Source organism: Pholcus phalangioides, unplaced genomic scaffold (assembly GCF_987345545.1).
Source record: "Pholcus phalangioides strain wild (caught in Gottingen) unplaced genomic scaffold, Ppha-v1.0 ptg000001l_1, whole genome shotgun sequence".
Lineage (NCBI taxonomy): Eukaryota > Metazoa > Arthropoda > Arachnida > Araneae > Pholcidae > Pholcus > Pholcus phalangioides.
This window is the reverse complement of record NW_028301594.1, coordinates 11,732,750-11,759,859: the sequence shown is the minus strand read 5'-3', so window position 1 is coordinate 11,759,859 and position 27,110 is coordinate 11,732,750. Positions and strand designations below refer to the sequence as shown.

The window sequence follows — 27,110 nt, the reverse complement described above, 5'->3', positions numbered from 1 at the left end:
TAATATTTAGAGGGCCCTGCTCCTGTATATCTGGTACCATGTATAGAGACATCGGAAATTATGAGGTCGGCTTCTGGAACTGGAAACATTTCTAAAATATTTGCCACGACAAAGAATGCACTGCTCTTATACAAATTAGTAAATGTTGACTGGAATATCCTGACCATCGTGATTCATGGTCGGCCAATATTCTAATTGAGAAATACGGCCTCCGTGGAACATCTCCGCGCTGAGACATGCATCATGCAACACATGAATGAATATCCATCAGAATTCTCTCCCGATTCAGGAGCAAAAGCCCTTTCGAGTGTTAAATTTAATTAATGTTTAATAATTAATACTTTTCGAATTCACTCCCAAAATTTTAAAATCGTCAACACAAATTTCGCCAGCTTCGGAAAATTTTACCCTAGGTTTAGCCTTTTAAACAAGATTATGGAATTTCATATTCATACATATGTATACATCATACATACACATACCGGATGGAATTCATGGATCACGGCATTGCGATATCGTCGCCAGGAGGCGCTGCTATCGACAATTCCCTGATGGGGATGTGAATTCCTATCTCTCTCTCTCTCTGTCTCTGCCTCTCTCTCTCTCTCTCTCTCTCTCTCTCTTATGCGCCCTTTTGCCCACGAAGCACGCAAAAGCTCATTCCTCTGCTCGTGGAGCTGCCGGAGTGGGTCCCAGAGGGTCCCATGGGCCCCTCACCTCTCCTTCTGCGTTCTCTCTCTCTCTCCGATTTCCACCTCTTCCCTAATTTTGCCGTTGGTCGGTTTTAGGTATATACGTGTAGGAGTGTGTGTAGAGACTGAGAAATAAGTGCATTGGGGGGAAAGCACACAAAAGGGGCGATGCATGCTGTACGTATACCGCGGCGCAAACGCAGAAATTCTAGGTCACGTGATTAAAGTAATCCTCTCGAGTATTCGTTGCCCCGGCAGCGATGCCCTAAAATTATGTGGTGAAATCCCTTGAGATCACTGGGGGCCCCCTTGCTGTGTATGTATGTATGCATGTGTACGTTATAAGATGGCGGGTTACCGTAAAAACCCGTGCCCACAATGTATGAACATTTGGCGGTAATTGGAGTTGAGAACTCTTTCCCTTCACGACCTTGTGGGTGCTTGATTCAAATTAATCACAATTGACTTTTCAAAACGGGCTCGCGAGAGGTTGGGGCGGTCCCGCGGAGTGTGTTTCAAAATGAAATTATTGTAAAAACTGCGGCTGTGGTAGGTATTTTCAATCATTTTGGTGTCACGAGCACCGTCTGTGATCGTTCATCATCATCAGAAGAGCACCCTAGAATGGACTGATACATACTGAAATTCAAATGAGCACAATGTCAATTCATGATTGCAATTCGATTAAGGGGGTCGATCGATACCATCTGCGAGTATGAAATCCGACATTTTTACGTCGATCCCTCTTAGGTGCTTCAATGAGCACCGCGGAGCTAACGAAAAAGAAGTCGAAGATGGTTTGGAACGGTGGTTTGTAACCAAAGATTTACGAAGATGACAGTTCAGATGTTCAGTCCGTAAGATTCAATGAAGCATAAATTAACCTACTGTTTTTGCATAATTATGTGCTGAATGCATTATTCTGTGGAGGAATCTGTGGCCTTCACCTTAGAGAAACAAACATTGTAGTAAAAACCACCGCTATTGCAGGTGTCTTCAATCATTTTAGTGTCACGAGCACTGCGTCCGTGATCATCATCAGAAGAGCACCCCAAAATGGTCTGATACATAAGAGAATTCAAATAAGCGCAATTTTTCTAATTCAATTTGATTACGGATCGATACCAAAACGAGTGTATGAAATCCGTTTTTGACATCGGACCCCCATCTTAGGTGCTTCAATGAGCACCGCGAAGCTCATGAGAATATGTTTGGCTTAGAAAAGTGGTTCTTCTTAACCAATGGTAATTGGAGAGATTTCCGGAGGAGAGGACAGTCCATGAGATTGAATGAGACAAACATTAACTTGTTATTCTTACATTGTTATGTGCGAAATATTATTCTGTGGAGGGGGGTCCGTGGCTTGATCTTACTGGCAAAAAAGTCCCCGGCCGAGGGGCAGATCTTTACACTAAGGCAGGAGCTGATCTAGGATGATGTGTCGAGAAGGGGACATTCTTTGTGTAGGTTTGTAAAAGCATCCCGTATTTTACGGGACACAAATTTCTCACATTATCCAGCTGTTGGGAGGAATTTCTATTGCCCCCTCCTGATTGGCAACTGGACTGGACGGTGGGGGGGGGGGTCCCTTGAGTAATTGCTAATTGAAAAAACGCTTAATTTGACAGTTTTAAATGAACTTACTCCAAACTCGCGTTAATCTTTCTACCATGTCCATCAGACTCTGAAGAGATGACTGACCATCCGGTTCCTGATCCATGAGGATTTCGTCCATATTGCCTCTATTCAGGATTTTTATTTTCGGCGATGGAAATTTTACCGCCAAAAAACTATCGCCATATTGAATCCACGAAGTTGCCAAAGACAGACAGAGAGGGAGAGTAAGAACTTCAACCGCTATTGCGGCAACGAATGGTCCCAAGAGTGAAGTTTATTTTGTGTATGTGTGTGTGTGTTCTAACCCAGGACTCAAAGGGGTGGGGCTAAAAGTCACGTGATATCGCTAGTCTCCGGCAAATCAACTAGACGCCCAAAGTCCGATGCCGGTAATGCTCTTGGGAATGTTCTCGAACGAAAGAAAGCTTTTTCCACTGCCGTTTATCGTTGCTTTTTCCGCCATAGTTCGTATGACTTCATTTCCGTTTTTTGTTTTATTCGTGAAAAGCATCTGGTTTTTACTTAGAAAATACTTTTAATGGTATTATAACGATTATTGCGATTATGACCCTGAAAATTGCTATAAATCAAGAGTGAAGTCAACAACGGATGTCTTGCCATAACATCTTCACTTCCTGAAATTGATGTATTTTATGACTTGAAGTGACCGTTTCGAATTGGGAACGTTCGTAGCGGTGTTGATTCTTGAAGGTCTTACTTATCAGTTAAGATTTCAAACGTGTGTGTGGGGGGTTATTCTTGATTCTCGTCCGGATATACAGGCCTAAGAGCTGTTGCATTTAAGGGAACCTCCCATCCCTACCTCTCCTAGACGGCTTCATCAGGGGTTCTTAAACAGGGGATCCTTGGAGAGTTTTCAGGGTGTCCGTTCGCTTGAACGAAAAACTATTAGCTCAATGCTTTTGCAATGCTATATACTGAATATTATTTTGTAAAGAGGTCCGTGGATTTCCTTTTATTAGAGCAATGGGGATCCGTGGAACAAAAAGATTAAGAACCCATGTCTTACAGCAAATGAGCGGTACCTGGAGAGAGAATGACGTCTAGTGTGGTACCATATTTAAAACACTGGGTGTCCAATAAATTCGTTATTAGTTCAAAAGTTCATAAAAACTGAAGGAATTGCTATACAGTGAAACTTCGATATATAACGACAAATCTCTCTACAACGATGTTTTCAAATCTTGTTTGGAATTGCCGTTTGTCTGATATTATTTTCACATATTTTTGATTAAATAGGTATCCTATGTCAGTATAAAATTTTACATATCTCTGATACTTAAATGTTTTTAAAAATTCAAAAAAATACATTAAAAACAGCTTGCGCACATGATAAAATGATGACATGATAAAATGATCCTTCACTACGATAAACCCCTCTATGACGATATTATTTATATTTCACTCAAAATCCCCTTCGATATATTTTTAAACTCATCATCAGTGGTTTTTCCTTCGGGAATGTTCAATAACATCGGTATTTTGCGCTATCTACCCTTCCAAAGTATTATTATAATTGCCGTGAAGCTACTTTCTGTATAGTACACAAAAGTACTGTGCGGTAAACCACTTTACAGTGTGATAAAACTAGCTAAAAATTTATTAACCCTTTAAGTGGCAATTAGAAATCACTAAACCCCTCTTCAAAATGTAATATATTTTTTAAATGACTTAGGCATTCTTCCGATTTTCAGCACGTGCAACGAAGGGGTATAGGGAAAAGTTTTCCAGTGAGAAATCATTTTTTCAAAATATCTGGGCTTGTCAATGCTAAAATAAGAGGCTTTTTATGGAGGCGAGATATCTCGTCATTACCGCTTAAATGGTTAGTCAATTATAACTTTCTGTGTGCGTTGCGAATGAAATGCTTACAAATGAATTTTATGGCGGCACCAACAACGTCAATTCACAAGAGATGCCAACAACGGCATAAATTCGGCTGCGTCTGATGATAATGCTACATCCCGATATAACGATAACCCCCTCTATGAATTTTTTTCTTGGTCCGCAGAATATCGTTAAATCGGTGTTTCACTGTATTTGATGTGGTTTGCGAAAAACTTACTTTCGCGTGGAGGGGGATTTTATGGTACAGAAAAAAAATTAGTTCAAATTTTTATCGAAAGAGGATGCTGCACGAAAGTCCGGCAAGAGTGATTTTGACCTGAAATTTCTTCAATCACTCCCGTGTCAAAAATCTTCGTAAACCTTCAGCCGGCAATTCATGGCTGAACTAAAACAACTCCACCAGTGAATTTCTTACATGCTGTGCCCTTTATCAACGAAAATTTGAACTTTTTTTTTTCTGTGTGGGAGAATAAATTTTTCGGAAACCAAGTTCCTCTATAGAGCCTTTTTTGGTGATCCTACAGCTCTTTCGCAGATTCTTCAAGTGCTCTGGAACTGTACCGCGCGTCACAAAAGTGATCTGCAAATGTGCCACGAGCCTACTTGAGTGATCTGGAAATGTGCTGTTTAGTTCATTTTTAAAAAAAATTAGGTTTGACGTAGCAGGCCACATCAGATAACCCCGAGGGCCACATTTGGCCCGCGGGACATGGGTTGAGCATACATGGTTTAGAGGGTGGGTCGCAATGAAGTTCTAAAAGAGAAATTTTGAGTTCGTAGCCTTCAGTTGACGTTGAAGTTAAGAGAAATTGATTATAATAATATATAAAGGTATCTCTCTTTCGAAATTTTAATTTTTTGAAAAATACCTTTTCCTTCAAAAAAAATTGATCATCTGGGTGGTGGAGGTTATAGACAGGCTCCTGCCCCCCCCCCCCTCCCTCGTACGTGTTAGGAGGTACGGGGGCGGAGCTGACGAAGGGGTGGGATGAGAGTTTTGCTGATCGGGAGGGGGGGGGGGCAAAAATGGCTAAAAATCTGCTGACGTAATAATTAAACGGTTCCCATGTGAGACCCCCCCCCCCCGGGTCATGCCCGGATGGGCCTATACATTAGGAAGAGACGCCTCCAATTCAGATGGATTCTGAAATTAACCACACCGTCACTACATTTCACTTCGGAGCTTTATCTCTCTTCACATCCAAACTTAGTTTCGGAACCCTGTCCATGGAACACTGGTTAAAAAAAAAACCTTGCACTATAGAAAGTATATATATATATAGGTAGTTTTTAATCAACTATTTTCATATCTATTACTATCACGAGACCTTTACGAAAAGATGCCCACTGCGGAAAATAACCGCTACGGCAAGGAAGCCAAAAGAGTTTTCGAACCACTTCTTTATATCTAAGAGATAACATGTTTCTCATCTCTTTTTTTTTTTTTTAACCCTTGAAATAACGCGTTCTAGGGAACTCCTGCACTGGAACAATTCTCTGGCATTACCAGAACTGCTTTTGATTGTAATTCATTCCAATTTGAATTCCAGTTTGCTGAACCTACAGAAAACAATCAAAATGTTGCCATTTACATTTTTTCACATTCGTTAATTCGTCAGAAATCATTTTCCAAGGCATTTTTGTGAAAATGAGAATCCAATTGAAACATTGCATAGCTTTGCGCTTGTCCTACCCGAAAGACCGTGCTGATAGGAGTTTTCGATGGCACGGTTGTAGTCTCTCTCTCAATAGATGTTCCTCCTTAAACAAGGATTGAGTCGTTCTCAAGTTCACGATGACGTTTCCTTCCATAATCCACAGAATCGCATTTCATGGCTCCCAAGTCAGTCGTGAACTTGAAAGTGTGTGTTCGTTCCCCTTACATTTCCTCATCTTTTGGTTATGGTGATCCTCGATTACCTTCCCAGGATAGCCATGACTACATCCTATGACGGTTACACGGGGGAAAAGGGATCTCTGAGAGAAACACAAACAACGATATAAAAATATCTTGAGGGATAGAAACGAATATAAATATGCAAATGACGATGTCATAACTTGAGACACGTGTGGTACATAACGAAAATATACTGGCTTTGGATAATTAAAATTACGACCAGATAAAATTAATATACTACTTTAGCCTCCTCTATGATGTGGTATAATCATAGTTTTTTGAAACATGACACAGATGAGCCACTATATTGCGAACACCTATTTTCGACATCAATTGCATGTAGTTACTGAAATAAAGTAAAAGTTACGACCTGGCTGGGTATGTATACAAGCGTTCTGAAAATGTATCAGTCGATATTTTCACAAGTTCTATATAATTATTCAGTATATATTATTCAGTATATTTTTTAATGAGATCGGCTTTGAACTTAAAAGTTTAGTACTGCGTTACAGTCTGGCTCACTTATTCGGGCAACGGATGAACGTTCGGAATTCCGCTGAAAAGAAACTTGAAGCAGGATTTTTGTTGTAGTGGTAATGTTATACAAAGATTATGAGAATAATTTCCCCAGATGACGCAATAGAGGCATAGGTCACTTCCATATGTTCCAATTCGGAGCTCTTAAACCCCTTTTAGACACTACGGGCCAAATCCGAACTTCCAGGCCTCGTTGAAGATTTTGAACATCTCTCCTGTTTCTCTATTCTAGTACCTCTTTGAAAGAGAAGAAATTTTTTTTTTTGAAATTAGACCTTGTTACGAAATAACGTTACATTTTTTTGATAGACAACGACAAATTTGTTGCGAGTGAAATGCTATTTGGCGGAAATAATTTAGTGTGTGTGATTTTTTTTTTTTTTTTTTTGATCCAAATAAAACTTGGCATCATATACGGCATGTCTGTAATTCATGCCATTATTCACTGAATTATAGCTTCACAAAACATTTTCAAACTTTTGAATCCAGAGCCGCCCTTAGGGGTGTGTGACAGATGCAGTCGCACCGAGCCCCGCGTTTACTGTAACAATAATTCCTGTCATAAATTCTGAAATTCTGCATTTTCATCTGAAAAGAAACAAATTCTGGAATCTTTCACGAATTCGGAATTTCCACCATATCTGGAATTTTTATACTTTTTTTCATTTCATTATATCAATCTATTTCTTTCATTTCATTATATCAATCTATTTCTTTCATTTCATTATATCAATCTATTTCTTTCATTTCATTATATCAATCTATTTCTTTCATTTCATTATATCAATCTATTTCTTTCATTTCATTATATCAATCTATTTCTTTCATTTCATTATATCAATCTATTTCTTTCATTTCATTATATCAATCTATTTCTTTCATTTCATTATATCAATCTATTTCTTTCATTTCATTATATCAATCTATTTCTTTCATTTCATTATATCAATCTATTTCTTTCATTTCATTATATCAATCTATTTCTTTCATTTCATTATATCAATCTATTTCTTTCATTTCATTATATCAATCTATTTCTTTCATTTCATTATATCAATCTATTTCTTTCATTTCATTATATCAATCTATTTCTTTCATTTCATTATATCAATCTATTTCTTTCATTTCATTATATCAATCTATTTCTTTCATTTCATTATATCAATCTATTTCTTTCATTTCATTATATCAATCTATTTCTTTCATTTCATTATATCAATCTATTTCTTTCATTTCATTATATCAATCTATTTCTTTCATTTATTCTGAAAGTGTTTCTTTCATTTATTCTGAAATTGTTTCTTTCATTTATTCTGAAATTGTTTCTTTTATTCTAAAACTATTAGCTTACTTTATTTTAAAAACTGTTTCTTTCATTTATTTTAAAAACTGTTTCCTTCATTTATTCTAAAAAAACTTTCCTTCATTTATTCTAAAAAAACTTTCCTTCATTTATTCTAAAAAAACTGTTTCATTTATTCTAAAAAAACTGTTTCATTTATGCTACAAAAACTATTCTTTTCATTTATTCTGAATTTTCATCAATTCGAAAATTATTTCTTTCATTTATTCTGAATTCTCATGGGTGCTGGGATTATTTCTTTCATATACTGTATTCTTAATTTCCATGATTTTCATTTTCTAAATTTTCGATTCCTCTCTTTCTCACAGAAGAAGAAATCTAGACTAAGGGGCCCCGCTATAATATTTGCACCGGGACCCGCATCTGATAAGGGTGGCCCTGTTTAGCTCACCCTGTATGTTTCAATTTTGAATCCCTTGTATTACAGAAAACCTGGAGCGAAAATCTCACTCACATTTTGACAAATGCGACGTATCAAAGCACTCCAGATTGACAAAACATTATTTTTCTTCACTTCATGGGTCCTCTCATAATGATGATAATAATAAATGAGAATTCGTGGAAGCATTAAAAAAAAAAATTCAAAATGTAAGACATCTATCTCTCACACCAGTCGCAGTCATTTCAAAAAGCAACTTATTCAACCATATTCCAGGCTTTCACACTAATCCCGAGAATATCACCCACTCCCATCTACCATGTATCTTTTCGCTCTCTGGTGCTGTCACATTCAAAATAATATTCATGTATCAAAACGGCAAACCGCAGGTCTCTCTCTCTCTCTCGCTCATACAAACAAGATCCCTTTAGTAACATTGCATGCAAAAGGCAATTCTCAAGCATGATAGAGAAAGATGGAGAAGAGAAGGGTTCGATGCCGGTCTAGAGAGAGAGAAAGAGTATAAAATAAATATAAGAAAGGAGAAAAACGTAGCCGGGGATCAGGGAGGTTGTGGATCCACGGATCCAGGGCTGAAACGAGAACATAACAGCAAAAACAGCTGCCTCTTTTCATCTCTTCCATTGCTCAGCCTTATACTCAATCCTCCGGTGGATTTCTCTTTCTCTCTCTCTCTCTCTCTCTCTCTCTCTGCCGAAAAGCAGTGGCGTAGGTGGCAGTGGTGGCGGCAATTGTCGTGCCAGTAATTTACATGACTGCAGGGATGTAAGGGAGGAAACGTGAGAGACGGAGAGTTACTATAGCAACGAGCTCATTTCCCTGAGATATGTTTATTAGGTGCGATCCCTCGGGTGCACCCGTGAATTTTTCGGGATCTTTCCCGAACGTTTTCTAGAACTTTCTATTTTTTTTATTTATTTTTTTAGCCCTTATTTTGTGTGTATGAGTGTGTGTGTATTTCGCTCCGCGGAGGGATACACGGGTTATACGAGAAGAAACTATCATGAAAAAAAAAATTTCTTGAAGCACGAGTGTAAATTTTTTTGTACATTTTTTCACAAATGTTTCTTAAGCTGACAACGATGATTACCAAATTTTTTTCCCTTCTCCTAAAAATGTCGTCTTTTGGATGATTTGTCTTTTTTTTTGAATTGAAGTTGTAATCATAAAAGATCCAATTGGTTTTTTTTTCCCCGTGTTTTGTTTCTTGGTTCCGTGGTAATTATGACGGGAAATTAAATGAAATAACGTAATGTATTTGAACATATTCGTCACGGCACGTGTTTCAATTTGTGTACTTTTTCAGATATTGTATTTGGTTCCTGTCAATTTGTTGACTATGTTGTTCCTCTCGCCTCCGCCAAAGTCTGGGACCTAATTTCTCAAGCTTTCATATCTGAGTTGTAACACGTATCCAGTGTTAGAGAGACCCATTACCTTCCTCTTTCCTTCACTTAATAATATGAATATTGCGTTTGCAAGAACGTGCTTTTGCTGGTGAAACTCGTTTATGAGCACTGTAATTCTGCATCAAAAGATATGCAGAGATATTTAAAGTAGGATTCTCGAATATTTTATCTATATCTTCATTAAAACGTTCCTAAAGTTTCATAAACTTCCTGATAAATAGTCGGGGCTGTAGACAGCTCAGAACTAGAGAAATTTAATCAAGTATACCCTATGTATTAAATATATACAGGATGCATAGGTAAGAGCACGCACCTCATTCTACTGGTGAACCGTTGATCTTAGAGGCATACTTCTAATTAGAAAAATTATCCGAATAACGTGTATTACTCAGATACATCATTCATTTTGCACGGAGCTCTATAGTTATTAAAATGAAGAGATAACTTTTTATACAGGCACCTGTCTTCCAAAACCCAACTAGAAAGTTGTTGCTCTGTCTCTTCTAAAGCCAACAAGAAAACTTCCACGTCTTTGAGGTCAATATTTGCTGAGTTATTTTAATTCAAAAATTCGAGGAAAGTGCGGGAGGGGGGGAAACAGCATAAATTAACGGACAACGCTTATCTCTCTGATATTTGTCTTGTTTTTCTCAACTTTCTCTCTTCCTATTTTTGAATTCAAATATCTCTGCAAATGTTGCACTTAGACACGTTGAATTTCTTTTCTTTTTTCTTATTTTTTTGGCATCAGAAGAGGCAGAGCAACAACTTTCTAACCGGGTTTTCTGGGACAGGGTGCCGTATAAAAAGTTGATTTTTCTAAGTCTATGACTGTACAACCCCTTGCAACACTAATAACGTATCTGAGTTCTACATGTTATTTGGATACCTTTTCTAATTGAAGGTGTCGCTAGAATCAACGGTTCATCAATAAAATGTCATGCGTGCTGTTACCTATGCACCCAATACATCGGAAGTATTTTAAACCTGTTGGTGTTCGCCTTGAGCTTTACGTAGGAAATTATGATCTCTGAATATTATTAATTCATGCTCGAAACGGACCATGCTACAATGTTGGAGTATGATGTGTGTGCTCGAGCACAAAGAGTGCGCCCTTTGATATTCTAATGCATATTCTATTGCATCTAGATATATTAATTTGAATCTGGTACGGAATTTGAATAACAATCAAACGCAAGCTAGAAACCAGTTAAGAATGAAGATGTAAAAATTGATCTTGTGAGCTTATCGAATCATTAACATCACTCGCTATCACTATCAGTCATTTGCTATCAGTATATGGTTTACTATCGATCGACATTGAAGGCAGGGTGGTTTCGGAAAACTTTCAAACATACTTTCACGAGCAGCAAAGTTCCTTCCATAGTCACATGAAACCGCATTAGTTTCCGTCAATTTTATTTAATTTCAACCATCGCGGGCTCCACTGAGCTGTAATTTTAACCATTATATAAAATCGAACAAAATGAACTAGTTTTATAAGAAATGAATGAAACGAAAACTTACTGGTCACACAGTCTTCGTGATGTTCAAGGAACTCGTTCAGCTCTTCGAAAGTGGACTGGCAGCAACCGCATCTGTATTTACCGACATCTTCCAACTCTGACAACGAATCCAGATCCTCCGAATCTGCAACAAAAACAATAATAAATAGTGATGAATTTGAACAACTTCATAACCCATTACAGCGACTCCCAGGGTGGGGAAGAGAAACATTCAAACCCAAGACTAATACAAAATATATTATTATTATTATTATTGCACTTATTATCTTGATACTCATTTCGTGCAACTGACAACGGGGGAAAAGTAACTAAAAATTGAGTGATAATAATTTTTTCTTTTCTTCTGTATATCTTTGGTTCATCCATTCATTCTCCCCTTGGGCAGTTTCTTTACTTCTCCTTTCTCAGAGGACCACACGCACAAGAAAAATCATGCACGAGCATTGATTGATGCACCTACAGAACCTTCAGGGGGTCAAGTTCTTAATGGTTCCTATGTTAGAGGAACAAAATTCCCTTGATGGAACTCTCATAATATTTTTTCCTCCATTTCTTTTTTTTTTCTCCTGTATGTTTCTTTTTCTTTCATCTTCGGGAAAAGAGTCGTATTGTTCCTCTTTTCTAATCAGAAGTTCTTTTCCACTCTTGGGACCTTCACGTAACTTGGAACCAAACCGTAGGGAACATTGTGGAAGGAGTGGGGGGGGGGGGTAAGAATCGATGGTGGATAACAGATGGACAAGATTGTTGGCCGCTTCCGAAGAACCACGAATATACGATAAGAAGTAAGTAACATTGGGGAAGAGAGTACGAATATGCTCAATCTCCATTGCTTGTGGTGAGTCACAGCGAGAGCACCAATTTTTTTTTTTAGCAACATTCCACTCGCATAATTATTGTCTAATCGCAAGGAGCAGATTCGAAACGTCTACGGAGACTAATTTTCTTGCAGCCGGTAAGCACCACAAAATATATCCTCTCGCTCTCTCTTCGTTGTTATTCTAGGAAAATACTGTACGTATATACGTTATTTTTAGATTGAAGAGCATAAGTCTTCGGCCTTTTCGAGTCACGAATACTATGTACACTAGAAGAACGGCACAGTGTATGTTTGCAACAGAAAAATGTATCCCAAATACAGTGAGCCTCCAGATAACAGATTCTAATGAGACATAAGTTTTTGTCCGCTAAAGGGGAATGTCCGTTAATTGGTAGTGAAACATGTTGAAACACATTCCTCGGGACTTAAGAAATTTTCGTTAAAGGGAGGTGTCCGTTAAGGGATGTTTCCACTACTCCAGAAAGCTATTTTTAGATTTCAGAGCGTGTCTTTAACTTTGCCCCTGTATGCTGGGAATGAGACTAATATCATCTTAATGCTTGGTATGAGATGAATGTCACCTTGTATATACTTGGCATCAGAAGAAAAAGAGAAGTTCCTTGCATGCTTGGCGTCGGAAGAGAAGTGACTTATTCCCTCAGCATCCACAGAAAAACACCTTATACCGTAGGGAACATTGTGGAAGAAGTTGGGGGATAAGAATCGATGGTAGATAACAGATGGACAAGATTGTTAGCCTCTTCCAAAGAACCACGAATATAAGATAAGAAGTAAGTAACATTAGAGAAGGGAGTGCGAATATGCTCAATCTCCATTGTGAGTTACAGCAAGAGCCGTAATTTTTTTAGTAATATTCTATTTGCATAATTATTGTCTAATCACAAAGGGCAGATTGGAAGTGACTACAGAGATTAGTTTTCTTGCAGCCGGTAAGACCCACCATTTGTTCGTTCGTTGTTATTTCAGGAAAATACTGTACGTATATTCATCAGAAAATAATTTTCAGATTGTAGAGCATTCAACCTTTTCAAGTCACGTCACGGATACCATGTACACTCGGTATCAGAAGAATAGCACAGTGTACATATATGCTTGGCATCAAAATAATGTTGTCCAAATATAGTGAACCTCTAGATAACGGACTCCAATGAGACCGAGGATTTTTTCCGCAAGACGGAGTGTTGTCCATTTTAATAAGTAAACAAAACATGAAACATTGAAGCCCAAACTCCACAGGATTTAAAAAGTGTCTGTTGATGGGAGACAGGGGCGGTTGTGGGGCAGTGTGATCTGTGCGGCCGCAAGAGGCTCCGCTCTTGGAGGGGTGCAAAATCCGAGTTGAAAGGGTGATAGAAAGATTTTTTGACCAAAAAAACGTGGTCGGGGGCGCAAAAATAGGTTCTACGTGGGTAGAGATTTTTCATCTCCAACTGTCCCGGACGGTAGATGTAATTTAAGGAGCAGTGTGTTGGGGTCGGGGGGGTTCCATGAACGGAAGTCTTCACTACACAAGAAAGTCATTGTTAGATTATAGAGAATGAGCCTTCAACTTTTGTTTGTCGAGTCGGGAGCACTGCGTACATTCAGTATCAGAAGAATATCTCCGTATATGCTTGGTATCAGAAGAACAAGAGTTCCTAGTGCACTTGGCGTAAGAAGAAATGCACCTTTTATACTTCATGTCAGCGGAATAATTTAGTGCAGTATTTCTCAAAGTGTCGTCGCGGTGAGCTGGAGATATAGATTGGTTTGCCTATTTGTGCTTTGAAGAGGTTCTTTTATACGGGAAAACCCGAACTATTCTGGAGAGCCGCAGATGAACCATGAATTGGGTTATGGAGCCGCGGATGACAAAAGTTTTAGCACCACTGATTTAGTGAATACTTGGCATCAGAAAAAGAGCTTGGTGCAGGTTGGGCAATAGAAGAAGAATTTATTGTATACTTTGCATAAAAAAAAAACACTTATTTCGCAACTCTGACATGTGATGTTCTAAATCATGAAGTTTGACCGAAATAACAAAAGAGAGGGGGAAAAAAATCCATAGATTTTATACGTCACCCATATATTGGGCCATCCCCGCCTCATAAAATTGTCCCAAACTTGAATTCCCCATCGTCACTGAAATTGTGAATGCAGGTAATTTACATATTTTTTTATATAACTAGAAATATAAATACTTATGTTTCTCAAAGAAACATATTCGAATTCTCAGCAGAAAGACTCGAAGTCACACTTGTATACTGCTCAAAATAATTATGGGATATTTGGCTTTTATTTAATTGTAATTTTTAAACATTTTAATTGATAAACTATTGACAAATAACATTGTTATGTATTCATAAAGAGTTGTGTCGCAAGAGTTAATCATAAAACAAATTTGAATAATTTTAAATGAACAAATTTAATAAATTTTAAATGAACAAATTTAATACATTTTAAATGAACAAATTTAATAAATTTTAAATGAACAAATTTAATAAATTTTAAATGAACAAATTTAATAAATTTTAAATGAACAAATTTAATAAATTTTAATAAAAAATACACATCCCCTAATGGTTTTGAGTAGTGTATTTCCTACTTATTGGTGATTTTTTTTCCTACTTATTGGTAGAATATCTTCTAGCATATTTTGGCAAATTCATGTAACATTGACAATCGTAGATAAAAATTGAATATTTCTTGTATTTTTCCTTAATGAAATATGGTCAACCTAATATTAAGCTAATTTTCATTGTTTTTCGGAACTTTTACAATACACATAAACAACTTCCTTCCTTTTATAAAGAAAATATGCAGAATTCACAGGCTTTTCTAACGAGGCGTGGTCCAAGTAATCCCTTTAAATAACAGCAGATGTTTTTTGGAGAAGCACCTTCCTTGTTATGAAGTCAAAGACCTTTAGGTGCAGTTAAATAGTAGTAGTAACCTATAAGGACCTAAACAATTTTGAATCGAGGATAAAAAGTGACCTCAAGCGGCAGTTAAAAAAAACAAAAACAAATTGTTTTTCGATATAGGAAGATCAGTGGATGAGATGGATAATAACCATTGTTCTAGTCAACAAGATGGGGCAAATAACTGAACGTTTGAAAATAAATTAAGTAGAAAAGAAAGATGGGGGGGGGGGGGGTTCTTTTCATCGGATTCATCATCAACCCTTCCGGCCAGGATTGGCAAAAAAAAAACAACAAGATGGCCTTCTGGCCACATATAACAAATCCATCACGAAACCTTTACTTAAGAATCTCTCAGTGTATGTCTTCGATTCTTTTCCCCTTAAGCTTTTCTACGTATGTGTAACTTCCCAACCTTGTTTTAGTTTATTTCATTTTTTTCACGAATTTATTGTTTTTTTCCCACCAGGTGGCAGTTCAATCATTCTTAATCAATTGGGAACTTAATGGCGACGTTAATGTCGGATCGGTAGAAACTTTGTGTTAAAAAGTTTTTGTTATTTTTTTTATTTTTGATAGCTTGTAATTTTGATCTTTCTCATGTTGGGCTGTCAGACATAGATGACTACAATGTAATGAATTAGATCTTTTTCTCGTTGAACATAATAATACTTAGTATTGATATCTATTGCGTAGAGATAGGATGCTTCAATTTGTCTGGTTTGTATGTGTGTGTGGACCTCCAAGTTGGATAAAGAGTTGATGATTTGGGAACTTGGTAGCTTCGCAAACTTGTACACCAAATTCCAAAATATATATGAAGACAACCTAGAGATCGTGTTTTCACGTCTAAAAAAAATTGAAATTTTCTCTACAGTATAATGATTGACTAAAATTGTTTCTTCTATTTTTTCATAACAAAAAAATATGTGATACTATATAGGTAAATGCTACATTTAAAGAAAAAATTTTTAATTATTTTTCCACTTTTAAATTGCTACAACTTTACAACTTTCTAATTGAGTCGCTTCATGCAAAAAAGCATTAAGCTCATTTTTTAGCGAAATTCACTTTTCGAAATTTACCACTTCAGTGTATGATTTTACATGTTTTATGCCAAAAAAAAACATCATATTCTCCTTTTGTCTGGTAAAGCATATCCATAAAAGTTATTTCAGAATTTATGCAGGAAAGGATACAGTCTCGGGCAATTTTTTGGCTGTTTTCTGAAAACCAGTTTTTATGACTAATGCCTTTATTGCATTCGTACCTTAACAACAGCAACTTGCTATTTTGCAGTATGTAGGTTCAGGCCGTGCACAGTGTTTTCTTAAGTAAAAATGTACATACTATATGATGTATTTAATTTTTTTTTTCCAACCAGATACGTTTTCATTGCAACATTGTAACAAAATAAAATATTTTTTTTTTATTCATGTAAATAATATTTTCCGGAGAAGCTAACTTTAGGATTTTTTCGAAACGTTCGTTATAACGACCTTCCAATATGACGTTCGTTTTCCGTGGAATGAAGGAGGGGTGGTTATAACGAGCGTTGACTGTAGTCCGCAATACCACGTGTGTTATGAATGGTTAGAGTTTAAAAATATTCAATTAAAATTCGATTCATATATCGATTAAAAATTTTTTATTACTAACCAGTTAAAAATTTTAATCGATTCCCAGCCCTAAAAAAACGAAATTCGAACGGGTCATTTACACTCATTATACTAGTACATACCTGTATTAGATAACATTATTGGCTATTCTCGTTACAGAGAATAGAAACAACAACAACAACCACATTCCATAGCTATTTTATCCTTATCCTTGTGGTATTTAAAGATGGAGGAAGAGAAACAAATTTCTAATTTTTCTTTTTCTTTTTGTTTCCTTTCTCTTCAGAAACAATTCTTCCTTGAATACTGTTGTAATTACATACTGTAGTACCTGTTTCTTCTATACATATAAGAAAGAAAAGAAAACAGATCGCTATCTTTGGTGCAGTGTTTCCACGTTAATTGTATGCAAATCCTCCTCTTCCTATGGCGAGGAGAGTTTATTACATATTGTGGTCATCGTCATCATCATCAAAAGAAGAAGAAAAGATTATTTTTGTTGTTGTTGTTGTTATTATTACTACTATTACAGCATCATTGAATCTTGACCATGGTTGGTATTTTTATAGAATGGCTCGCCCAAATGGATTATCATTTCTGTATGGCCCTTAAGGCCATCTAATCTATATATGGATTATATCTGAGCGAATTGGCGCAAGCATACTTGTAAAATGATCACGATAAATCGATTGAGATCCGATTAAAGATAAAATTTTACGTGTTTGTCTGATGATGATGGTGATCGGAGTGATATAATGGTTAGTTATCCTTTTCTTTCTCTTTCTTTCTTGAAAATTTTATCTTCTGACTTTTTTTTAGGTATAAATTTTTTTGTGGTGTACGGTATATATATTCGACGCCGCGTATTAGAACCACGGATAATGTTATTATTAGGGTATTTTTATCCTTTTGCAAAGAATGGGACGGACCAGTACCGTAACATGGGAAAAAGTTCGTTCAAAGTTATTGAGAGACTTCGGATAATGTTATCTTTTTTCCATAAAAGTTTTTTTTTTTTTTGCGTATTCTGAAACCTAAGGCAGGGGGTTCTTAACCTTTTCCAGCCGCGACCCGAAATCTACTACAAGATCAGTTTCGCGACCCATGGGACTGTTTGGTTTACGAAACTAGTGAAACCAGCGGTGCAACAAGTGCTTTTATACTCGTAACAGAACTGTAAGTGAATTCGTTCGACTTATCTAGAAAGCCTCTGCGAATGCAGCTTGAGTCGTGACCCATGGCTGAAGAATCCGTGGCTGTAAGAGGAATTGTGCGACCCATCTTGAAATCTCCTGTGAAGTAAATTTGGGCCATGGCCCATAACTCAAGAATCCTTGGCTGCAAATAGATTCGTGCGGCAAATCTCGGAAGCCCGTGTGAATCAAATTTCATGAGGTCGTGACTCATTGCTCAAAACCCTTGGTTCTAAGTGGATCAGTGAGACCCTTCTAGAAATCCCTTGCGGATCAAGTTTGGGTCGTGACCCATAGCTCAAGAATCCCTGGCTGTGAGATGACTCGTGTGAGTGGATACTCAAGAGTCCCTGGATGTTGGTGGATTTGAACGACCCACCTCGGATCTTTGCGACCAAAGTTTGTGCCATATGTCAAGAGAACCCCTGGCCTAAGATTTACATATATAACCAAACTTGTTTCTTTTTCCTGTAAGTTCCGTATTTAATGTCCTAATTAGTCCGCAGTATTTGATGTGTGGAGCTGCTTTTGCCTTCCTATAAGTGAAGGCAAACGTATGACAAAAAACCCTTTCCTTCAGGGCTTGATCAGTTTCTTTCAATTGACCAGAGTCAAATTTCTTTTTTTCGAAAGACTTTTTCATGGGATCTATGTATTGTACGTTAAGAAAATGTAGTAATTCGTGATATACATTAGTCCAGGTGTTCTCAAACTGTGCACCGCGATGCTTTGGAGCACCTCCAACCTTTGTATAAAAGTGTTTAGAAGAGATTCTTTGTTAAACTCTTCTAGGGAGCCGAGGATAATGCTTCTGGTGCACCCCTGGTCCACCCAAAGGGCGTATAGACTATTTTTGTAACGGATTAAACGGCTTCATCCGGCCCGATACTGTACCGGGTGCCGGCGGAAATGCAGCTCGAGGGGGGACTGCTACCCTCTTAATGTCCACGTCGCCTGGTTTCTTGCTATACATACAAATCTATAGCCTTAGACCAAGCACTGCTACTAAATCAGACATGCACCTCGTCCATATTCCTCTGCGGAACTTCTAACGAATTGGTGCATGTTGGAATGTGAGTGTACTTATAGTGAGAACCTTCCGTGAAGTTTGTTTCTGCGTAATGCTTATTATGTCTAGTGCTGCCATCTGCAATAATTTGTTTAAACTATGAGTGTTTTTCTCAACTCATAGTGAGTGAAGTGTAATGAATGAATAATTATACCGTTGTAGGCCTGTTGCTCTCTGCGGCGAGACTTTTTAACGGGGAGATCAGCTGCCATTCGCAACCTCGAAGTTGGGAACCGCAGAAAACCAACTTCAGCCGACCACCACTGCTGCGACGGTGGATTTTTAACCCGGATCCTCGCGTTGCGAGTCCGTCGTGGACCAAGCACTGCATAACGGCAGCGCTAGACTAAGTCTCACCCTACAGAAGTAGGGTAAAACTAACCACTCTCACGGCGGTCCGCGGATAAGCGTAGATTAGGGAAAGGGGTGCTGCGGGTAGAAATAGTTTGAGAACCCCTCAATTATTATAGGTGGAGATAGACATGAAAGGCAAAGGGAGAATGAAAATCAAAGCTGGGAGCATGATAATGATGATTCATATATATGCAATGCATATTATGCGTATGCATTAGATCAGTCGGCTCCGTCATTGAGGTTGGGAGGGGAGGGCGCATTGTCCTCATACCCCCCCCCCCCCCGATGTGCGTTTAAGTTCTATTTTAACTCCTCACAATGGCTGAACAACAGAAATGCAGAATTGTAGCTCAAAGAAGGAAAAAAATTCCCGTTTTAGAAAGAGAAAAAAAATGAAATCACACATTGAACATTTTGTCACCAATTATGTGCGAAAGAAAAACAGAGTTGTCTCATTTTAGCAATACCAGTTTACCATACATCTCATCGGACTGAACGGGATGTATGGTCAGCGTACTAGTAAACGGGACCTCTTTTTTTTTTTTGTATATAGTTATCATTCTGTTATTATAGTAATCAGAGACCCGAGTCCCGATGGGATCACATTAAGCGGCGAGGACTGTATCAAAAATTGACTTTTTTGAAAAATAGTAATGATTATAATGACCATCGTTATTTTATCGTTGGAATTTTGTTGCATAAATATGATAATATTTAAGGGATTTGGATTTAGTTCTTGTCGAGACTCAAGCCAACTCATGGTGCGCGTATTGCGGGGAACATACGGAAAGTAAGATTAAAGGATGCACGAAAAATAATGACCTATGGCGGAAGAATCGAGGTACATGAAAAAAAAACCATCAAGCATCCTACACATTTCCAGTGGCATGCTTACCCATTACTTTTGATGGTATGTAAGTCTGCTAGACATTTTTTTTGGGGGGGGGGGGGGCGGCGGGGTTTCCTGTGCGCCTTCTAGGCATTCCTTATAACGCAAACCTCCTAGGCATTCCCATATATGCTCATGCCTCCTAGGCATTTCAAGAGGTATACAAACCCCTCTACCTATTTCCAAATCTTAAGAAACAGAACGCCTTCCGCGAATTTCTATGCTACCAATAAGCTTATTGGTTGCATTTGCTCAAAAGTAGCGTGCTTTCATGCTGCTAAGTAGCATGTGTATCTCAAACCTTAGAGCAAGTAAGCATTCTGCTATTTCAAAGGATACGGCAAGCCTCCCACGCATTTCTAAGAATACTTACGCCTGTTATGCAACTCTGGGAGTACGCATGTCTAAGGATAAGGAATCCAACGCTTTCTAGAGACATCAAGTTTCCTAACCATTTCGAAAGGGTGAGCACGCTTTTTACGCATTTTTCTGGGTATTCGCAAGCCTCTTTCGCGTTTCCAAGGAGGTTCTAGAAGCGCGAAAAACGAAAAGATAGAGTGGAAAGGTAGGATCCGCAGAACGCCCAAGGATCGAGAACAAAATATCCCGGGGCGACAAAGAAACACCTCCAAGGAATTGTTTCCCAAATTGAGAGATATCATCCCTTATGAGGGTACCCAGAGTGGGCGAGAAGGGTGGTAAAAGCTACAGATACATCATGGGAAATAAAATTTTGTTCACAAGAAGTTTCAAGACTGGTCTTGTCCATATTTGCCAACTACTACGGAATGTCCGTAGTTTCCATGGATTTCTACTATAAAATACCCAACTACGGTGAATCGCGGAAAAACTTCTAAAGTCTGTTTTTCTCTCAAAGGTATTTGTTTGTGTTTTTGATTGGATATTTCCAAAGAATAAATATCGAGCTGAATTTGAAATAAAGTGAAGCAACCCAGTAGGTTTCCCAATGGAGTTGTTAGTATATTTTTTCTATTATTTATATATTATACTATTTTCTATTAATCCCTATTTCATCATCAAAAAGCGGATCAATGCATTTAGGTAGATGCACCAATTTTGAATATTATCAACTAGATAATGAAACGTTACAACAACTGGATACATGCATGAATTTAGGTATTGCAATGAGCCGCATTCTGTATTTCACTGATCATTATCATGGCATAGTCTGCAAAACTAACAGAATTTCATCCAGGTTATGTACGGCATACCGCAAGTGCGATGCGCATACGTTGTCATACGCTTTCTGTGTGTTCGTTCACCCGACTCTGGAGTTCTGTTCGCAAGTATGGGGCCATTACAAAATCAAGAGCATAAAGCTCCTCAAAAAGCCACAGAGGTCGTTTACTAAATGAATAGCAGACATGAGCGGTTGGTCTTATTGCCAGAGACTTCAATTTCTGGGTTTGCACTCCTCGCTGGAATGGCGTAGAATCGCTGCAGATCTGAAGCTGTGCTACAAACTAGTCCACCAAATTGTTTACCTAACATCGAGAAAACCTTTCTTCGAGATCATAGACAGGCGAATTAACTTACGGAGGCATCGCTTCCAAATAAGTTTGCCAACGGCCAGAAGGTGATTGCTTTTTACCACGGATATAGATGCCGTGTGGCGAGAATATGGAACAGTCTTCCATCAGAACTTGTATGCGCCTCCTACGGAAGATTTGCTTCCGCTATTGAGTATATCTATCTGGCTCCGTATGCGAAGTGCTATCCCCCTCTCCCGTCGGCGAACATTGCCACTACATAATGGCTTGGTCACAAAGTTGGCATGCATGTTCTATCCAAGGATGATGTCACTATCCATTCGAAGGTTTCCAACAGCTGGCTGATGCGAAGATGAATTTAGGAAAAAGAAAAAATCGATGATAATGATGCTAATAAAACGGGCGAGTTGCGTCATCATGTAAAAATTTGAATAAACCTCGAGTTCGTAAGACCATACACGGCCATCATTGATACCCAAACCAAAACGAAAAACAGAAAAATAATATTATCCAGCTGTCAAGAACCAAGTACAATAATATTAATAAATAGCGAAATCCCATTAAAATCAATGAAATATTCAAAACCGAAAGAAAAGAGATAAACATTCCAGACATCATTCTCTTTAACATATCTTTATCCAATCACAAATTTTCACAATCACCTTTCAATTACGGCGAAAAGTTCTTTGAAGAAAATTTAATAGAAAAATAAACGAAATAAAATAATCCATTGTGCCTGCGTCCCCTTTCTTCATCCCATGTATAATATTATTTTCGGCGTTGTTATAGACTCTTGTCCGAGCAGCTTCCGGAACACGCGGTCAAGGAAAATAAAAGAGAGGAAAAAGAATAAGAAAATGTGAGCTTGTGCTGACCACACGTATATCAAGAAAGAAAATGTAAGAAAGAAAGAAAGAAAGAGAGAATTTGGCCTCTAACCTCCCACGTTCCGTCCGTGATCCAGAAGCAAGCGTTCGTCTCTCAGCAGTAGCCCATCAACGCTTGTAAAACCCTGATGTAATTGAAGCGTGGCTCTCGCTCTCTTCTCAATCGAAAAATAAATATGTTCCTCGCTCGGCTCTCAAGGATCCGTTCCGAGGGATTGTCCGCAAACTACAACGAAACGCGACGCTCGATCATTTCCACACCGACCGTCATTATCTCGACCGATATCCACCTGATATACATGTTCGACCCGTGACCAGCGGGCAAAATATGACCTCCGAAGTCATCTGATGTGGCAAGTGACTTCAAAGCTTATTTTGTATAAATTAACTAAGCGGTACATTTAATTACGTGGCCCGCGGTTCCAGATCTCAAAGGGGGTAGTGAACGTAAATTTTTTTCCAAAAAATATATTTTCGAATTTTTCAATTTTCAGATATTTACTACTTAGTACTAAACCACACTCATGCACCTCCTCCATATTCCTCTGTGGAACTCCTGACGAATTGGTACGTGTTGGAATCTGCGTGTATGTGTAGTGATGTGATCTGCCATCAATTTTTCGATGACTGAATTGCGATGAATTAATAATTGTATCATTGTAGGCCTGTTGTGCTCTGTTTTTCAAATACTATGAAATTTTCTGCGTCTAACTGTATTCAATTTTTTGTTCTTCCTGTAATAGAAATATTTAAATATAAATTGCTGTCAGGCATTATATATACTAATGGTTCTACTAAAATGTGTGCTCTTTCCTTAGAACTAAATTTTTTGTTAGATATAAGGGAAATTTTTTCGAACACCGCTCATTTAAATGTCTTGAAACGTTGTGCGTCTCTCAACACTGTGGTGTTACATACTCCTAAACGAGGATTTTTTATTAAAATTATTTTTAAAAAAAATTTATACAATAAAATATGGATAAATTTTGGTAGTTTTTAAAAAGTTGTATGTTGTTGAAATTAAAATTCGAGAAAAAATAACCAAACATTAAGATCTCAAATGCTCATGTCAAATTGCATAAAAATACCTATAGTATTTTAGAGAAGAAAATTGAGTGCCTAAAAAGAGTGAATAGAAAACTGTTAAAAGTTCCTTAAATAGGAAGGAGATTTTTTCCATTGGGAAGCCAAGATCGTGCACTAACCACCCCCCCCCCCCCGTAAGTGATGTGGCGCGGTTCTAGATTTCTTCAGTGACCTTCGGTACAGCTCCAAATCTCTAAAGAGACCCGCGGCACAGCTTCACACAACTTAAGTTGATATCGCAAAAGCGACAGAGCCTGGGCGTACTCGGTTCTATACTATACTATACTATCCGCGGCACATTTCCAGGTCACTTAAGTGACCCGTGACTCATTTCCAAATCGCTCAAGTGGTCCGTGTCACATTTCCAGATCACTCTCGCGACACATTTTCAGTTCACTTGAGCGGCCCGTGGAAATAATGTAATTATTTCAAAATTTAATCTGTAAAAAATGTTTTCAATGATTTATAGATAGCGTAGAGACGTCTACTAAAGACACACTTCAGTAGAAAAATCTGCATTCTTCATATAAAAGCTCGACAAAAAAAAACCCCCTTCCGTTCTTCATTACTACTACTACTTCTACTACTTTATTAGTTTATCCCGTGATAAGAAATTATGACAAAAATCTGAGTTTCTCACTTTTCGGAAAATTTTTGTTCAATTAGTTTTTAAATTTTTTTCACGTTTGCGTATGCATAAAAGTGATTGAGGTCGACATTAAAAAAATACCATTTTTTTTCTGCGCGTAATTCGTGAAATCATGTGTTTAAAAAAATCTGAATTTCTTAGCGCGGATATTTTGTATTTCGATTTGATTGAATTTTTTGTATTTGAATTTGATTGAATTTTTTGTATTTGAATTTGATTGAATTTTTTGTATTTGGATTTGATTGAATTTTTTGTATTTGGATTTGATTGAATTTTTGGTATTTGGATTTGATTGAATTTTTGGTATTTGGATTTGATTGAATTTTTTGTATTTGGATTTGATTGAATTTTTTGCATTTGATTGAATTATTTGGATTTGATTGAATTTTCTGTATTTGATTGAATTTTTTGTATTTGATTGAATTTTTTGTATTTGATTGAATTTTTTGTATTTGGATTTGATTGAATTTTTTGTATTTGGATTTGATTGAATTTTTTGTATTTGGATTTGATTGAATTTTTTGTATTTGGATTTGATTGAATTTTTTGTATTTGGATTTGATTGAATTTTTTGTATTTGGATTTGATTGAATTTTTTGTATTTGGATTTGATTGAATTTTTTGTATTTGGATTTGATTGAATTTTTTGTATTTGGATTTGATTGAATTTTTTGTATTTGTATTTGATTGAATTTTTTGTATTTGTATTTGATTGTATACTGCTGCGCCTCATTTACAGAGTTATTTCTGAAAGGATAGTAAAAAAATGAATACCTAAAAAATTAATTTGGAAAAATATATTTCTAAATTATTTATGTATTAGTAGAAGAAAAATCGACATTCTCTACAAAAACGTGGCAAAAAAAAAACGCCTTTCGTTCTTTGAGATTCCATTACTGATGAATGGTATTTTCTTCATGTGGATTACATGCGTGGAATGTGCGATCACATTTTTTATCGAAGTGGTGGAATTAGCATCTGCAATCATATGCAGGAAATTACCGTACTTTAATAGAATAAAATAATACAAATTAAATAATAATGTTATTAATAAAATAGAATAAAATAATACGGGGAATAGATAAATTTGCTTTTTGTGTGTTTCGCGAGTTATGGTGGGAGGAGAAGAACAGAAAAATACATATTTATTCCGTTTTTCCCACTCCAATGGTTTGCTAAAATCAGACATTTTTCTTATGCTAGTTTTATTAGATATTTTCCAATACGTTTGGTAGGGAGGATTAAGTAAATGTTTTTATTACAATGGTTTTTGAAAAGACAAATTGATAGAAATAGTCTTCATAAATGCAATCGTTTTTATAGACTTCTTTTGACAACAACATAAAAGGATTAAATATCATACTAATAATATACTATTGGCGTTATTATACATTTAATTTAATACGTACACACATTTATCATCATTCCAACTACAGAAATAATCCATTTACAGTTAAAGAAAAAATAATAATACATATGAAAATGATCGTCATAATAATTGAAATTAACGTATAAAAATAGACTATGAACGATATTTTCATACCCTATTGGGTATAAAGTTAAGAAAAATGAATAAAACAAATGAGTATAAATTGGCGATGCTTCACATGAATATGAAAAATAGTAAAAACTGATATAATATCGAATAAAAATCGATAATAGAATGTTTTTAAAAAAATTGAATAAAAGCATATGAAATCCCACAAATTAAATAGACGACTTTCAGAACTTTTAAAAGGGCTATTAAAAATATAGATTTGCCTTGTTCGACAACATTATATAATTTGCAGATCCGATAAACAGGATCATAGTTGAAAGTATTTGTAAATTCATGAAAACGATATCTGCAAACCAGTTGACAATACACACAACTCCTAGAACTTCTTTCAAAATTTAAAGAGGAAAAATTGGATAGAAATATCTCATGTATTGCCACAATTTCCTTTAAATATTCTGCTAATATTTGTATAAACTACGCCAAAAAACCTTTCCTAAAAATCCAGAAAGATTCTGTTCCACCTTTCTCCCACGCTACTTTTTACAAAAATTACTCGTTTTCTTCACGTTACTTTTTAGTAAACATTTTTAACAACGCGTTTGGTAACAAAGATTAAATAAGAATTTCAATGAAAATAGTTGAAAAAAACTTTCGAGACAATGGTTTTGGAAAGTGTTTACCCATACAATATTCTAATAATGCTTTCAAACTCATGGGGAAAATATCTTCAAATTGGCCATACAACAAGAAATACTTTATTTAAATATAATAAATAATAAAAAAAAATCTATGTGTTATTTATGTGTAGTGATTTTAGATAAATAAGTCACAATAAGAAACATGAAACGGAAAGTAAATTTCGCACTTTTGTTTCAAACAATTTTAGTAAAAAAATGCCCAGCGAAAGCTTCGATAACAGTATTTAAAGAAAAGCTACCAATGATAACGATATTCAACAATATCCCGGTACGACAATATTTTCAATATCATGGAATCAAAATTTTCAAACAAAATGTAAAAGCACACATTCCTTAAAATTTGATGAAGAAAATATATAACGGCTCTTACATCATCCCTATGCAAAAGTATTTAAATAATATTACACAAAAACAGCTGTCTTTGCCACAAGATGAATAAAGACTTGTAAGAAATAACGTTTTCCCGACAAATATGAAATTAAAATCTAGAATAAAACCTGTATTCTTTCATCAATTCTGTGATTATTCCTTCATTAGTTCTGAATTCCATCAATTCTGGGTTTTTCTTCTCATCAGTTTTGGAATTTTTCGTTTCGAACACTATGG

At 36.6% G+C, this 27,110-nt stretch overlaps 1 protein-coding gene across 1 annotated transcript in view; it reads right to left on the bottom strand.

Moving 5' to 3' along the window:
- LOC149089887 (uncharacterized) overlaps positions 1–27,110 on the bottom strand; it is a 216,426-nt gene that overhangs the window by 171,585 nt on the left and 17,731 nt on the right. The window contains exon 3 of the mRNA XM_089254579.1: positions 11,312–11,434. Coding sequence (XP_089110705.1) covers positions 11,312–11,434 — 123 coding nt within the window. The remainder of the gene's footprint in view (positions 1–11,311; positions 11,435–27,110) is intronic.